General features: G+C 39.4%; 2 protein-coding genes across 3 annotated transcripts; one reads left to right on the top strand and one right to left on the bottom strand.

Annotated features, from left to right (window-relative positions):
- Positions 1-384: 384 nt before the first annotated feature.
- Positions 385-5,933, bottom strand: LOC120286545 (disease resistance protein RPV1-like). Of its 2 annotated transcripts, XR_005545192.1 has the most exons (5): positions 5,162-5,933; positions 3,546-4,674; positions 3,133-3,414; positions 1,357-3,032; positions 385-680 (listed from the first exon to the last, which is right to left on the bottom strand). XR_005545192.1 is itself a non-coding variant. In XM_039298821.1 (4 exons), the coding sequence occupies exons 1-4, from the start codon at positions 5,674-5,676 to the stop codon at positions 2,721-2,723; spliced, it is 2,238 nt and encodes a 745-aa protein (XP_039154755.1). In that variant the 5' UTR covers positions 5,677-5,933; the 3' UTR covers positions 1,230-2,720. The 2 variants fall into 2 exon arrangements, 1 of the variants encoding a protein (XP_039154755.1); XM_039298821.1 differs by lacking the exon at positions 385-680 and having other exon boundaries at positions 1,230-3,032.
- A 1,765-nt stretch (positions 5,934-7,698) lies between these two features.
- Positions 7,699-14,585, top strand: LOC104414033 (exosome complex component RRP45A). Its single transcript, XM_010025023.3, is given in 12 exon segments — positions 7,699-8,180; positions 8,924-9,133; positions 9,711-9,806; positions 9,893-10,007; positions 10,989-11,004; positions 11,007-11,042; positions 11,045-11,061; positions 11,171-11,359; positions 11,710-12,011; positions 12,742-12,800; positions 13,762-13,994; positions 14,288-14,585. Coding segments are annotated over 11 exon segments (1,398 nt in total). The 5' UTR covers positions 7,699-8,043; the 3' UTR covers positions 13,983-13,994; positions 14,288-14,585.
- Positions 14,586-14,918: the final 333 nt, after the last annotated feature.

The following is a 14,918-nucleotide window of genomic DNA, read 5'->3' as shown; positions in this document are numbered from 1 at the left end:
AAGAATATCCAAATTTTTCAAACAAATTATGCACTGTAATACCAGCAAAAGGATTATTGCTAATCCAAAGATCAAGGATCGACTCTTTTTGTTTTTACAGATAAAAACATTTCTTATCAAGTGATAACCTCATGTCAAATTTCTAAGATGAATTCTAGGCTTTTTTTTTTTTTTTTTTTTTTTTTGAAGGGGAAGGGGGGTGGGGATAGATCGATTCTGATCAGAGTAGCTTTATGAGCTCCTAGCCTTAACTCCAGCCTATTGGCTAATTTGCTAGAGTCCTAAAAAATCAACTATGTTTCCCTTGATCCCCAAATTACTCGAAAGGTATTATGCACAAGACATATAACTTAATAAAAAAAATTTAACCATCGGACATAATTATGCCAAAATCAAGAAGATAATTGCAATTTATCGCTACATCGAACTTTCAGCTATTTTACATTACCAAAACATAAGCAATTTCTGTGGTGATTTTCATCAAATAAAGACTTCAACAATCCATTCTAATAAGTTTCTAATATATCGCCAAACGGAATTTTAGCCTGCCATTTACTGTAACAATTTATCTCTCGTGCTTCTGCGAATAATTATCCGATGACTCTGTCTTCCTTTGAAGACCTCCTGCTCTCCTTCTTCTCCACTCCACGTGTGACTAGTCTTCAATTCAGAGTGTGCTCCTATATACACACATATAAAAAATGGCTATTAGAAACGAAATAATCCTTTTCTTGAAAACCCATGAAACAAACACCAGTTTAAGTGAGGCTAATGATATTTCGACACCCTTAATAACTTCTTCCACAAGTATTACACAAGTATGTTGCATATTAAGGTATAACATGGTCATGGAAGGAGTTGTGATTGTCGTGAAAGAAAACTTTCGAGATCCTCAATGTCAAAGAAATTATTATTATTATTATTATTATTATTATTATTATTATTATTATTATTATTATTATTATTATTATTACTACTACTACTTACTATTATAGTATTATTATTACTATTATTATAGATCAAGTAATCGAATCCATTTTGTCTTAACAAACACAAAGTCCCTGTAAGCATCTTTTAAAGAATGTGAACAAAGTCATCACCCATTCATGAACCACAGAATAATTTTCACAATAACGCAAATATTATTTCACAAAACACGAATAAGACCTTCCTTTTCGATTTCTGTCAAAATTCACAAAAATCAAAGAGCGATTCGTGCTGCGATCATGTTGATACTAAGGTGAACATGCATGCATGCTATATACCGAATCTTTCTAACAGGAATACATAGACAGTTGCCCAGGAAGAAAAGGAAAACTAAGACGAAGGGAAAGAAGAAACCAAAGAAGAATTTACGGGCTGTAAGAGAACATGAGATGATTCTTCCTCTCTAGAGTTGGTTGTTGATATCGCCCCCCCTATGACCGTGAGTATCCTTCCATTTTTTGTAAAAGCCAAGAAAGTAAGGTGAATTCCCACATCCCGCAAATGTCAAAAAACACTGGTCTTGAAGTTGTAGATAAGGCAAATTTTGCAATGGACAATCTGAGAGACTCAATAGCCGCAGCTCCTTTAGTTTTGATACATCAGGCAATCTTTCTAAGCAACTGCATCTGTAAATACTCAATGCCTCTAGCGATCCCAATTTCTCCACACCATGAATCTCCATTAGCTTCGGGCAATCAGTTACTCTCAACGATAGGAGCCCCATTAACCTTGATACGGTCAGCCTTTCAAGACATTCACCATCGCTCACGGCCAAACTATGGAGTTTCACCAGTTGTTTTCCAAGCACATTATCAAAATTGACCTCCCTTAGCCGACATCTGCAAAGTTCCAAGTCGGACATATTTGTCAAGTTAGAAAAGAGGGACTTTTCCATCGGTGACCCAACATCGAATAGACACAATCTTTCAAGACTGGACGGAAGCCCCATTAGAGACCCAGGGTTAACACAGGTAATCTCAAGAAAACGAAGTCGAGAAAGAGTAGCCAAATTAATCGAAGGAAATGCGACAACTCCAATGACAAGCTCCATTCTCTCCAAACTAGATAACCCCTCAATCCATTCTATTTTTGGAGCTGGACGGAAGATTTGAAACAGCCGATTAGCATCATGCCATACACGAAGATTCACTAAGACAGTTAGATATGAGAGGTTAGGGGCATTCCACAACAAATGAGGTGGGAAGTTTAAAACCTTCAGACTCACGGGGAGCTCTGGCAATTGTTCAAGTTCATCACACTTATTTAAATCAAGTTTTTGGAGATGAGAAAGCTGATTCATAGTTGTGGGCAATCTCCTAATCTCACTATGTGATAGATCTAGTGTCCTCAAAAGGCATAGATGCCCAATTTCACTTGGAATTTCCCCCACAAGATTTTTACAATGTGAGGCTTCCAACCTTTTAAGATTCTCTAGCATCCCTATGGTCTTTGGTAGCTCTCTTATTGCACTCCCAAATAGACATAAAATCTCCAATCCTTTTAGATTCCCAATAGAAGGAGGTAATTCTGTGATATATGTACCCAGCAAATCTAGCTCTATCAAGGAAACCAACCCTCCTATTGAGTTTGGTAGCTTTTTTATTGGAGTCATGGAAAGACTCATCTTCCTCAACATTTTAAGATTTCCAATAGAGTGAGGTAATCCTGTAATTTTCGTGCCTCCCAATTCCAATTGAAGCAGTGATGTCAATTTTCCGATGGATTCTGGAAGTTCAAAGAGGGCCAGATTTTCCAGCTTCAAGGTTGTCAAAAATTTTAGGTTGCCCATTGAGTCCGGCAAGAATTGAGCTACCCACACGGACTGATCTCGGTTGAAGGTTTTTTCGGTAAACTCCTAAACGATGGCTCCTACTTATTTCCAAGTATTGCAGGTGCTCCTGGTTACCAATGGACGGGTCAATCTCAACCAACTTTTCACGATCTTTGAACACCAGTCTCTCTAGAGTGGAGCACATAGAGAAATCAGGCATCTTGATTAAGCTTTTGCATCTCACAAGACTGAGAACTTTTAAGTTACTTGTCCCCTGCAAAATAATCAATATAAGAAGGGAGAACTATCAACATCCCCAATTGAGGAGAGAAATCTCGTTTAATGAACAATATGCATGTCAGAAGGTATAGTACCATAATTTGGCTCCATCCATCCCAATCATTTGTTATGTCGCTTTCTGAAATTTTGAGGACGACTAAGTTGTTTGGACAAAAGTTGGTCGCTTGAAACTTTGAAGGACACTGATGCCACGAAAGCCATCTTAATTCAGAGAAGAGACTCTCAAAGTCTCCGACAAAGTTCCCACCGTCTAATTCAAAGAATCTTAGGCTTTCTAGCTTTGAAAATTCTTCAGGAGTAAAATTGTGGGATTTAGAATGTCCATCAAGTTTGAGTGCTACTATTTCTTCTGTTCCCTGTAGCAGAAAGTAACGATGGTGAGCATGAGCTCTAATTAGAAAATGATATCGCACGATGAACCCTTACAACATGACATATGCATTCCGTCTTCAGTCTAACGTAAAAGTTGTAGGCTAGACCGACATACCTTTTTTCTGCGTATGACATCCATAGCTGACCTTGGGCACCACAACCTGCTACGCTTTCCGGGAAATCGGATGCTCTCTCGACGAACAATTTCTCTTCCAAGATCTCTAAGTTGGTCATGCATCCATAATTCCTCATGATACTTGACCCTTATCAAGGACATGTTGATAAGGACATCAATTGCCTGATTTGGGAAAAACTCGCAAGATTTCCACATGAGAATTGCATCATCGATTTTTTCACCGGCCATGTGACATGCAATATCGAGAAAAATTTGTTTCTGCTCGTACTCTAACAATTCATAACTTATCATCAATATATCATGGACCTCTCTGTGAGGCATTTTCATTAACTTCTCCAGCATGTCTTCCCATACAGCCTTACTTTTGTAGCAAAGAGAGGATCCGATGACCTTTAGAGCCAGAGGAAGTCCACCCGTTGTTTTAACTATCTTGTTTGCTATGTTGGCATAATCAATTGGAGGGGTATCTCTTCTGAAAGCGTGCCTGCTAAAAAGTTCAAGAGCATGATGAAGAAGCATTTCCTTCATTTCATAGATGTAAAATTCTTCATGCTGGATACAGTCACTGTCTCTTGGTCTTCCCTTATTGATTGGCAAAAAGCCGATGTCCCTGGTTGTAATGATAATTCTGCTGCCAGGACCAAACCAGTCGCGCTTTCCAGCTAGTTTCATGAGTTGGTCTCTATTGTCAACGTCATCCAAGACGATGAGAACTTTCTTCTGACGAAACCTTTCTTTTATCATGTTGACCCCATCATTGGTGTCGTAAATCCTTACGGGTTGGAACTTGAGAATATCTGATAATAGTCTCCATTGTAATTCTCTAATTTTTCCACCTTGGGAAGATTCGCGAACATTTGAAAGAAAGCAGTGACCAGAGAACTGGTGAGAGATCCGATTAAAAACAGCCTCAACAAGAGTTGTTTTACCGATGCCACCCATACCGTGAATTATAACGAAACGTACGTCGAAGGATCCTTCTTGCAGTAAGCACGCCATGTCCTCCAAATGATCTTGAATTCCAACTAGATGGTCGGGCAAATTTCTCTGCCTTTTCTTCAGTCTGGTCAGAACTTCATCAACAATATGCTTGATAACTGCACCTTCCCTGCAATATCCAAATCAATGGAGCGCTTGATTCATGGTCTGTTACCAAGGGTTTTTCTTTTGTGTATTGGTCTACAGCAAAATGACCTATCTGCAATCGATATCTGCTTTTGACCAACAAATCCAGGCTAGATTTGATGCACAAAAGAAGCTATACTAATAGTTACTTTGAGAGTGCATCCTATTCCCGTAAACTCCCTTCATATGGGATTGACATTTCATGAGAGAACCGAATATACTCAGTATCACTAGCGCAAATGAAATGATCAGTCCAAAAACACCCAAATCGAGCTAAATGAAGTTCATGTTTGAATTCCCAACAACGAAGTAAATCCCATGTGTTGTAACTCTTCTATTGATGAACTATTCATGCTATGCGAAAGAACCGATCAGAACTGAAGCAAAAGACTGAAACATTGAAACTCCCTTTCAAACTAAAAAGAACTGCAGTATATCGAGGAAACCAACTGCGGGGTGCAGAGCCTTACCCTTTGTCCTTCAAATCCCATCCCTTGATACGAGCGACCTCTTTCAGAGCCTCCTTCCACTGCTGCACCACATCACAGCCGAACCGATCCTCATGCTTTTTCAAGGCCTCGTCGTACAGTCCAGTCCGTAGCTTAACGTCATCAGCACCCACGTCATAGAAAATAGGCAAGATCACTTTGCCACTTGATCCTCCGGATCTTTCCATGATGCTCGCAAGCTCGCGGAGACACCACGCACTGGATGCGTAGTCTCTGGAGAAGATGGTCACGTAGACCTTGGAGTTGTCGATCGCGCGCAGGAGCTCGCCTCCAATCTCTTCGCCTTTGCGGATCTCCTCCTCATCCCTAAAGACACGGACTCCGGCTCCGTCCATGGCATGGTAGAGGCAGTCCGTGAAGCTGTGGCGAGTATCTGGTCCTCTGAAGTTCAAGAACACCTCAAATTCAGCCCCCAGCGGCTCGCCATCATTGCCACTACTGGCCGGATCCAGGGACGAGTTCCACTTCCTCTTCATCTTCAGGAGCTGCGTGCCCCGGCTTCAACTGGGAGACCGATTGACCTTATTCCTCGAGACACCTTTAGGTTAGGCCTTTCCAGTTTCCCCCCATCAGAGACGATGGAACTCCTTTGCCACGGGACGGAGATAAGGCCAACGCTATTTTGCTTCAAGTCAACAACGAAGATGAAGAAGAAACAGTCTGAGCCGGAGCCTTCTCGTCCTTCTTCAGCAACGCCTCCGTGTTCTTCGTAGCCGATCAAAATGCGGAGCAATCGTTGACTCACGGATGGCTTGGTCCCGAGGGAGGGGGGTTTATCAGTCACCGCGTTTCGCGAACTACCAGTCCACGGAAGGCAAAAGCAAAGAAGTAAGTGATGGCGACGTAGAAAACATGCGAACGCCTTGGTGCGGTGGACCCAAAGACGTTGCCGCGCGGCCCTCTTCCAGCAACTTTGAAATGATCGCGAGGAGTGGCCGCAGGCCAAGGCCTGCGGCCCTCGCCCAGTGGCTAGTAAGTCTCACCAGGTCTGACCATTGTGGAAAAAAAAAAAAAAAAAAAAAAAAAGGAAGAAAGGAAAAAAAGGAAATAATAAAATGATTTCAAAAAATAAAAATATATATTATTAAAAATTATCAGGGCCAACTAAGGACATTGGGATGAATATGGTCAGGCGTAGACGATTAAAACTAAATCGAGAGAACTGCCCATTAAAGACCCGGTTCCAACAAATGAAAGCAAAGAATCATTCGTTGGTTGTGGATCACTGCATAGGCTAGCACGGTTTGATTCGATCCGATTTAGGATGAGTCCATACGAAACAGGTCCCACCAAACTTCACACACTCAATGTGAATATTTTCTAGCTAGCTAAAAAGTGAAGTGAAAACAAAAGAACTTCCATATTTTTAATTACAAAATCTATTAAAAAAAAATTGAGCTCATATGAAAAGTTGAGAGTTGATATCATGAGTCGATTCACATTGAGCTTGAGAGTCGAGTTTGTGAGTGAGAGATAAAGAGACGACTCAGATGAGGTGAGAGTGAAACAAGACAAACATTTAATTATTAAGCTTTAGACTAGAGATTTTAGGGTTTTTATTTTCTTAAATTTTTTATTAGAAATTTTCTTAGAAATTATATATAAGGTGGGGCGGTTTCAATTGAACCAAGGACCGATCTCCTTGGGAATTGCCAATTCCAATATGATTCGATTTGGTTCCCAACAGTCCAAGTAGTTTTTGGTTCCTTTACACACTCTTAGCATTAATCAGTCAACATCCACATAAACTCCAATAGTCTAAAAGGCCCACATATATTGAATTGGTACAAATACAAAATGTTAAAAATTGAATTGATACAATTACAATATATTTAAAACTTTTTTTTAAAGACTTTTTCTGTACTCTCACCATGTGAAGACCACCACCCATTGGATTACCAAAAACAAAATCAATAATTAATCACAAAAACTCTCCAAACAGTCCATTAATTTCCCATTGATGTTTCTTGGTCCCTCGAGTAATTGTGATTAGGGATGAGCATGATCCGGGTTGGGCCAGTCCAATACCTAATTTAAGAACGAATTTATATAATGTTGGTCCTCAATTTTTTGGGACCGAGGACTAATTCTATTAAACCTAGGACTACGGACCAAACTGAGCCAATCCGGTCTAGTCCAATTTCAGGGTCAACTCAAGACCAACCAATAACTTTTTTTGTTTCATTTTTTGTATTTTCTGAAAAAAAAAAACAAACTTATTATTTGAAATTATATATCCATCAACAATACAATGTTGATCAACCAAACTATAAAAAGATTTGAGATATTTGTATCACAATGAGCATAATTCGATGGGTTTTATTTTTGTGGTATTTGTCTTTGATTATTGCTCAATGTTTTGCAAGGTATTACCGCTTTTACGCTAGGGATTGTGAATGAATCGTTTGTAAAGGGTAAATTAGTCCAATCAAAATAAAAAGTATAGAGGAACAGTTTTTTGGCCCGTTATACCCTGAATAAACCCTAGTTCGATTTCCTTTTAGCCAATCTACTCCAGTTTCAAAATCCGAAAAAGCTCTTTCCTGTAATCCGAGAGCCGAATCGTTAACGGCCACCGCCGCTCGACGGCCGCCACCTCATCTCGGCCGCCGCCGCCGCCGCCGCATCGACCGGACCTCGAGGTTGCTGTCAAGTAGCTCAGAACCAGAAGCTCGCCGTCGTCCCCATCGCCGATACCGTCGCTTCCGCCGTGCCGCCGCCGTCCGTCTCGTCCACCCAAGCGCTCGGGCCCCGGCAGCGCTCGCCTCAGTCCCCCGCCCCGTCCGCCCCGTCCGCCCCGTCGGCGTCATCTTCCGGCGGCCCCTGATTTATGCTCGTGAAGAATGGAGCAGAGGCTGGCGAACACATGGCGGATGACCGTTAACGAGAAGAAGTTCATAGAAAGCGCTTTGGTCTCCGGCCTCAGGGTCGATGGCCGGAACGTCTACGACTATCGCAAGCTAAGCATCAACTTTGGCAAGTAAGTTGCAGCTTCTCTTCTCTGCAGAGCTTGCTCTTTTCGGCGTGTCGAAGCAATGTGAGCGGGATATTAGCAAAGTATTTCCCAATTGGCAGGCGACTTTTCTCCCCTTGTAGAGAAGTTTGCCGTGTCTATCGGTGTTGGCATGCTGTCTCAGTTTTTTGCGGTGTTCACACAAAGTTGACACTTTTAGGGGACCATATATTGATAAACGCGAAATTCATACGAAAGCAGAGGAATTTAACATAAATCATGATTTTGGCACTCATACTCTATACAAAGAATGATGCTTTGCGATGAACAAGATTTCGTAGACTCAAATTTGACTAGTGAACACGAATCGACAGGCCTTAATATGCTAACATGGTTTATACTCGTGACTCACTTCAGTGTTTATGGTCTAATGGGGGGACTTGATGCATCGCTGCGGTTTGTCTTTTTAGGCGGTACGGGTATGGTTGCTGTGTTTACATGCGGAGACAATCGTTTATGGATGTGATGCTGATTATGAATGAACAAGTACACTTCTTCCTTTGGCTAAAAATCCTTCACATTTGTTTGTTCGGAGTCCATGTAGCATAAGTCTATAGTTGTGTTCACCTTCAAGTTTCTTTGTCTGATAACTTTAGGGTTAAATAGCTTGACGTGCTTGTTTTACTTTGATTTTCCTTTTCTATCTTGCTATTTGTATCGCTTAATAGAATTGGCTCTCATCTAACCTTTTTTTTTTACCAAACCTGCAGAGAAGATGGCTCAGCAGAGGTGCATCTGGGTCAGACGCGTGTGATGGGAATTGCGACTTCTCAACTAGTTCAACCATATAGAGATAGGCCTAATGAAGGGACACTTTCAATATTTACCGAGTTCTCTCCGATGGCTGATCCTTCGTTTGAACCTGGTCGTCCTGGGGAGTTCGCAGTTGAGTTAGGCAGGGTGATAGACCGTGGTTTAAGGTGATTAGTTGAACTTGCCTTAATCTCTATTTACTGGGAGGACATAAGTTTCCTTAGTTTTAATCTATGTTATCATGTATTACCATATTTAAATTGTCTATCTATCTAGTTTATTATACAAAAGCATTGTAGTATAATATTCTAGAAAAGTGTATGCTAGAAACATTTAGTGTTATGATGGGTTTACTGATAGGAATATTGAGAATATTGACGGATGGATGTGCATTCTGAATTTGTAAAGCTTACACATTAGTAGAGAATATGTTTGTATTATATCCATATTCAATTATATTCATCCCAAAGTAAATGGTATAGGATTCTAAAAGTGTATTTACGGCCAACTTTAACATGTATGCACACTATGTGCTTTCTTTACTGAGGAACAATACGAATAACAATGGACAGATAATGCGCACCTTTCAAAATCTTTTGCCATCAAAATTGAACAATTATTCATACATTTGACCTGGAGTCATCTGTGCTTTGAGTGGAAATTCTGTTACGAACTTCCTTAAGAAATTTCCTGTCGAGAATTCTGGATTGAGATGACTCACATTGTTACAAAGTTGTTTCGCAGGGAAAGCAGGGCTGTGGATACAGAATCTCTTTGTGTTCTTGCGGGGAAGTTGGTGTGGGCCATCCGTATTGATCTCCATATCTTAGATAATGGAGGGTAAGGAATTCTGGGTTTTCTTGTCCACAGAGCAGACATCAAATACTTATCTTTCTCATTAAAACAATCTGCCAATTTGAAAACAGTAATCTGGTCGATGCTGCTAATGTTGCTGCTTTGGCTGCTCTGTCAACATTCCGTCGGCCTGAATGCTCATTAGGTGGAGAAAATGGGCAAGAAGTAATAGTTCATCCACCAGAGGTCAGCATTACTGAAATTTTTGGTACAACTGTAGTGGAATACTCATTGCTAGTAGCACAATCTGGAGTTGGATCTTGTTCAAGTATATCATGCATTTTTGAAAACTTGTGATAATTGAGAGCATTTAATGCCACTTCTGGATCCATGATTATCTTGTTATAGTAAATTTGTCATCGGTTGTAATAATTTTGGGTGCACTAGAAAACTTTTCTTGAGTCAAATTTTTGCTATGCAACTGACTATTTCTACTATGGATTGCTGTAGGAGATTCCTGCTTGGATTTTGAGGTTCTCTTTAAAATCTGGATTCTATTTCATTATTTTATGGCCAGTAGCTATATTTCATAGTTAAAAATGTGTAAAACAATGCTTAAGTTGCCATAAGTTGGTCAATGGAGAATGTGTAAATCCATGCAACTCATTGTTAAATAGACTATTTGCCCTTTTTTCTTTAATATGCTTATGTTAAATTCTGCAAGTTTTTGTCCCTAGAATAGAGAAATTGGTTTTTTCCATATGCATAGCTGTTAAAAAAACGTATCTTGATATTTCTAGGTTAATGAGATAGTTTATTTGAGTTTATCCTTGATCAAGTTTCTATACTGAATTTCTCACTCATACTGTGAATGTTTTTTGTTTTAATTTCCTGGTGCAACCTCTTAGAGACGGGAGTCTACGATTAGTCTTTACCATTTTGTGCCCTGATGTAAAATGTGCAATCGATCGATTTTTCTGATCGTTAAGGGTGGGCTTGTGATATTCTGTTTTGCATAAACCACCATATGATTTTGCTTGGTCCATATATAAGAATTTAACCTGAACTGAAAATTTTCCCTTCCCATTAAGTGATAGAACATTTTTCACTGTCACATAGTTTTTCTGCCAAAGAAGAAAAGCTGACACTTGAATTATTTATTATCCTACCAAAATAGTGTGGTGTGTTTGGGCTTATAGCTGATTAATATTTACTGCGTTTTGACAGGCCAAGGAGCCACTACCCATATAATTCATCATTTACCTATAGTCACCTTCGCATTTTTAATGAAAGCACTCTGGTAGGGAAGATATCTGTGTTGCTGTTTACCTGGAAATTGCAGAGCCAAACTAAAAAGTCGTTATTGGGCTTTCTTTTATATCCAATATCTGGATGTATTCTAATTCCAGGTGGTAGATCCTACCCACCAGGAGGAAGCAGTTATGGCTGGTAGAATGACAGCTACTCTGAATACAAATGGTGATATTTGTGCTATCCAGAAAGCAGGAGGAGAAGGTGTTCCTCAGAGTGTAATAATGCATTGCCTACGTATCGCTGCTACAAAAGCTGCTGATATAACAGTGAAGATACGAGACACTGTGAGTTTATCCTTCTTCAGCATTTATGAACTTTTAAGACTTGTCTGTGCATTTTTATTTTTATTTTTCAACTTTGTGCCTTTATTCTTCAAACCTTGAGTTCTTGAATACTTAATGTGGGGTTGGTTGTAGAGACTGCCCATTTATTGGTGCAAGTAGCTCAAATGCAAATTTCTATCCTGCTTGTGTTTCAGGGAGTAAATGTGGAACGGTTTCGTTTATGGTGATTTATAGATTCTCATTGCTTCTTTCCATGGATATATGTTCTCTGACTTGATCACCTCCATTCGATACTTATTTTCAGTGCTATTCATATATTTGTGAACGATCATCTGAGTTCTATGTTATAGGTAGAGGCATACAATACTGAAAGAGCTCTGCGGAAGATAAAGCGCCACTCTGCTCCAGTTGCCTTGGATGTCAGTGGGGCTGTTCCTAAAGTAAGGAAAAATCAGGTCAAATCTGAGGATCAGAGGGAAGTCAGCGGATCAGTAGGAACTCAAGTGGAAAAGTTGAAGCCAATGAATGAGAGAAAGAATTCTGATCAGAGTAATGACATTGAAGGTAAAGTGGTCACAAAATCACTTGAACAAGGAGGAACTAACAGTAAAGATGGCAATCCTAGGAGTTTCATTGGAGGTCCATCAAGTTGGTATGGTGCCATCCTCTGCATGTAGCAATAAAATTATACACCTCATTCTCAAAGTACGCGTACTATAAAATTTCTTTTTCATGGAACTGATTTGATAAAAGATTTAAAATTCGATCTACTTGGATTTTATAAAAAAAGATACTGAAGGCATTTAAGGAAGAACTCAATCTGATATTGGAGAATGTGTAATTTTAAAAACAATAAGACTTTTTCTTTTTGTGTACTGCAGGACTGGTAATTGAAGTTAGTATTTTTAGTGTGGCATTTTGATTCATCAATCAATATGAAATTGCGTGACAGTTTGCTTTCCAATTCTTTGTAGGCAATTTAGGCTTTAGCCACCTAACAATCGGTAATCATGAAACAAGTGGTCATCTTTGTTGTTGTTGTTGTTGTTGTTGTTGTTGTTGTTGTTGTATATGAGTGGATCATGGCATTCTTGATGCTGCTTAGTGTGTATTGAATTTTACTATGAGAGGCAACATATTTCCTTGGTGAATCTCAAAAAGTACTCCTTGAGTTCTACTCCTGGCATAATTTTAACTCAGTTTATTTTTCAAAATGATGAACAATAACTGGGATTATGCAATCCTTGTTCACCTCATAACATTCCTTCATTTGATATTCCCCATTCTTATATGCCTATTGCCCCTTCTCAAGCACTTTTCTTCTTGCTTAACTCCATCCAATCTAATTTCCACTTAACTTTAAAATGTCCTCTTTTTATCAGGGATCCTTACTCGAAGGGTGTTGATTCGGATTTCCTGAAATTATCTCTTGCTTCGCGTGGTACTGTTCGTTTATTTGTTTATGAAGACAATTTTCACAGGAACCACATATTTTAAGTGCTAATAGCTACTCTCTGTTAAACCTTTATTGGTTGCTTTTGGTAATGTTGGGTTTTCTATTGATCCACTGATGCAGTAGTTTGGATCGTGGCATTTCGGGAAGTAGCTTATTGAAGTCATTTATGGTAATTTGAGAGAGTTGCTCTTAGGATTCTTCGTCTAGTTGTCCTTTTCCTATATGAGGAAGTAGTTGTTTTTTAAAGTCCGGCCTATGACAGAATTCACATCCAGTTTTTTACGGTTTGCCTGAGTTCGCGGCTTCATTTCGGCATTGGCAAATGGGTATGCCGTTGCTGACTGCTGCATTGCAAAGTGGAGAGTAAATATTAGGAAGAAGTATGTTGTTGGGTACATAATCTGGGTGTTCATGATGGTCGTGTTTATTAGCCCCTTTTCTTAACACGATATCCAGTCTACCCAAAAAGGTAGCTTCTTTTTTCCTGTCAGATTTTGACGGTATGATTTGATTCCAGATCTTGGACTTCACTAGTTGTGCAACCTAGCCTAGTGAATTGGAGTATTACCTATTACCAAATTGCTAAGTTGCGACAAAATGATTCTGTTCAGGAGAGGTATTACTTCATTTAGATGGGTAGTGATGTAAGCTGTTAGAGCTGCTGTCCTGCTAAATTGGAAGGTTGACTCAATGTCAAGTGGAACAAAATTTTAAGATTCTTTTTTTGTACTTGCCTTAAATAATTATGATGCAAATGCAATTGCAAATGTGTTTTGGATGTTGCATGTGCTTTATATGGTTGATGCCAAGGCATGAAGGTTCTGTCTGACTTTTTATCTACCGTCACTCTTGACGTTGCTGCATGTAGTGACTGCTTTTCCTTTGTGCTCAAGATAAAATGAAGGAAATGACAGAGTTATTGGTTTTTTGCCTGTCAAATTTGCAGAAACTTCAAAATTCTCTAAAAAGCAAAAAGAATCGCAAAGTAAGAAATCAACCCAGCAGGCTAGTCCAAAGGGGTCAACCGAAGATATGAAGGCAATATCTCCAGCAACTGAATCTGCTAAGATTGCCTCTCAAACCCATGGGGAGAAAACACTGAAGGATGCTGTTAAGCCTAGACATAAGAGGAAAAAGAAAGCACCCTCTGCAGTGGATGGAAGTTAGACACGCTAGCAGGTATTAACGGATTCGATTATGTGATCTCTTCTTGTTTGCTTTGTTATAGTTAGTCCTTTCTTCTTTTTCCTTTTTCTTTTTTATTTAGTTTTCACCTGAAGAACCCATTAGTTAGATCTGTTAGATGAGAACATTTGCTGAGTAGTTTGTCTCTCAAATTTGGAATTGAATCCTCCATGAGGTCTGTTAAATTATGTAGGACTTCCTTCTTTAGATTTTTTAGGACCAATCTGTGGATCATTTCTTATATCTATTGTTGAGAGGGTTAGGCCCTATTACTTTTATCTTTTCAGATTTTGAAACCCAGCTTTTCAGAGTGTCAGTGAAGGTGGAGCTAGAAAGCAGAAGCGTGCTATGAACAAGCAGGAGGACAAACTCTGAACAGGTTGTTGGTGAGCCTAATTAAGGACACAACACCGGTAGGGTTTAGCTCAGCTGATTTCGTTTTGTTTGATAATGTCTTAGTTTTGTTATGTTTCTCAATTCCCAGTTTAGTTTTGGACTTTCGGTGCTTACCTCCGTAGGCACCTTATAGCAGAAGCCCTTGGTGTAACATATGATTTTTTTTTTTTTTAATTTCCATACAATCTATTAAAGTTGTGCAATCCCCTAGCTCTCCTAAGTCTTTTCTGGGTCTATCGTTTATTCATAAGCTGAAACAGCAACTACTTAAAAACCGATGGTATGGCTGCATTTGCTCTTGGTTGTTAAGTGGCGGTTCAAAATTTATCAATATATCTCATAATATATGTTCAGTTGCGACGGCGGGATCAATCTTTTTGCCTTGGCAGTTTTTTAATCTCGGTACCTTTTTGTGCTCTTCCTTTCTGGATATGACAACAGCTAGTTTTCTCAATTATTTCTTTTCAATGCTGCGAAGAAGCGGATATCTTGTGATTTAATATTGCAATTGCTCTATGTAGA

The sequence above is a fragment of the Eucalyptus grandis genome, chromosome 8, assembly GCF_016545825.1.
Source record: "Eucalyptus grandis isolate ANBG69807.140 chromosome 8, ASM1654582v1, whole genome shotgun sequence".
In the NCBI taxonomy this organism is placed as follows: Eukaryota; Viridiplantae; Streptophyta; class Magnoliopsida; order Myrtales; family Myrtaceae; genus Eucalyptus; species Eucalyptus grandis.
Note: the sequence above shows the minus strand (reverse complement) of the source record. Positions and strands in the feature narration are given on the sequence as shown.

Coding starts and splice junctions, on each gene's coding strand:
- LOC120286545 (XM_039298821.1), bottom strand. CDS start 5,676: ATGAAGAGGAAGTGGAACTCGTCCCTGGATCCGGCCAGTAGTGGCAAT. Junction 4,675..5,161: donor TGGGATTTGAAGGACAAAGG/GTAAGGCTCTGC, acceptor TGGATATTGCAG/GGAAGGTGCAGTTATCAAGC. Junction 3,033..3,132: donor ATGGATGGAGCCAAATTATG/GTACTATACCTT, acceptor ATTATTTTGCAG/GGGACAAGTAACTTAAAAGT.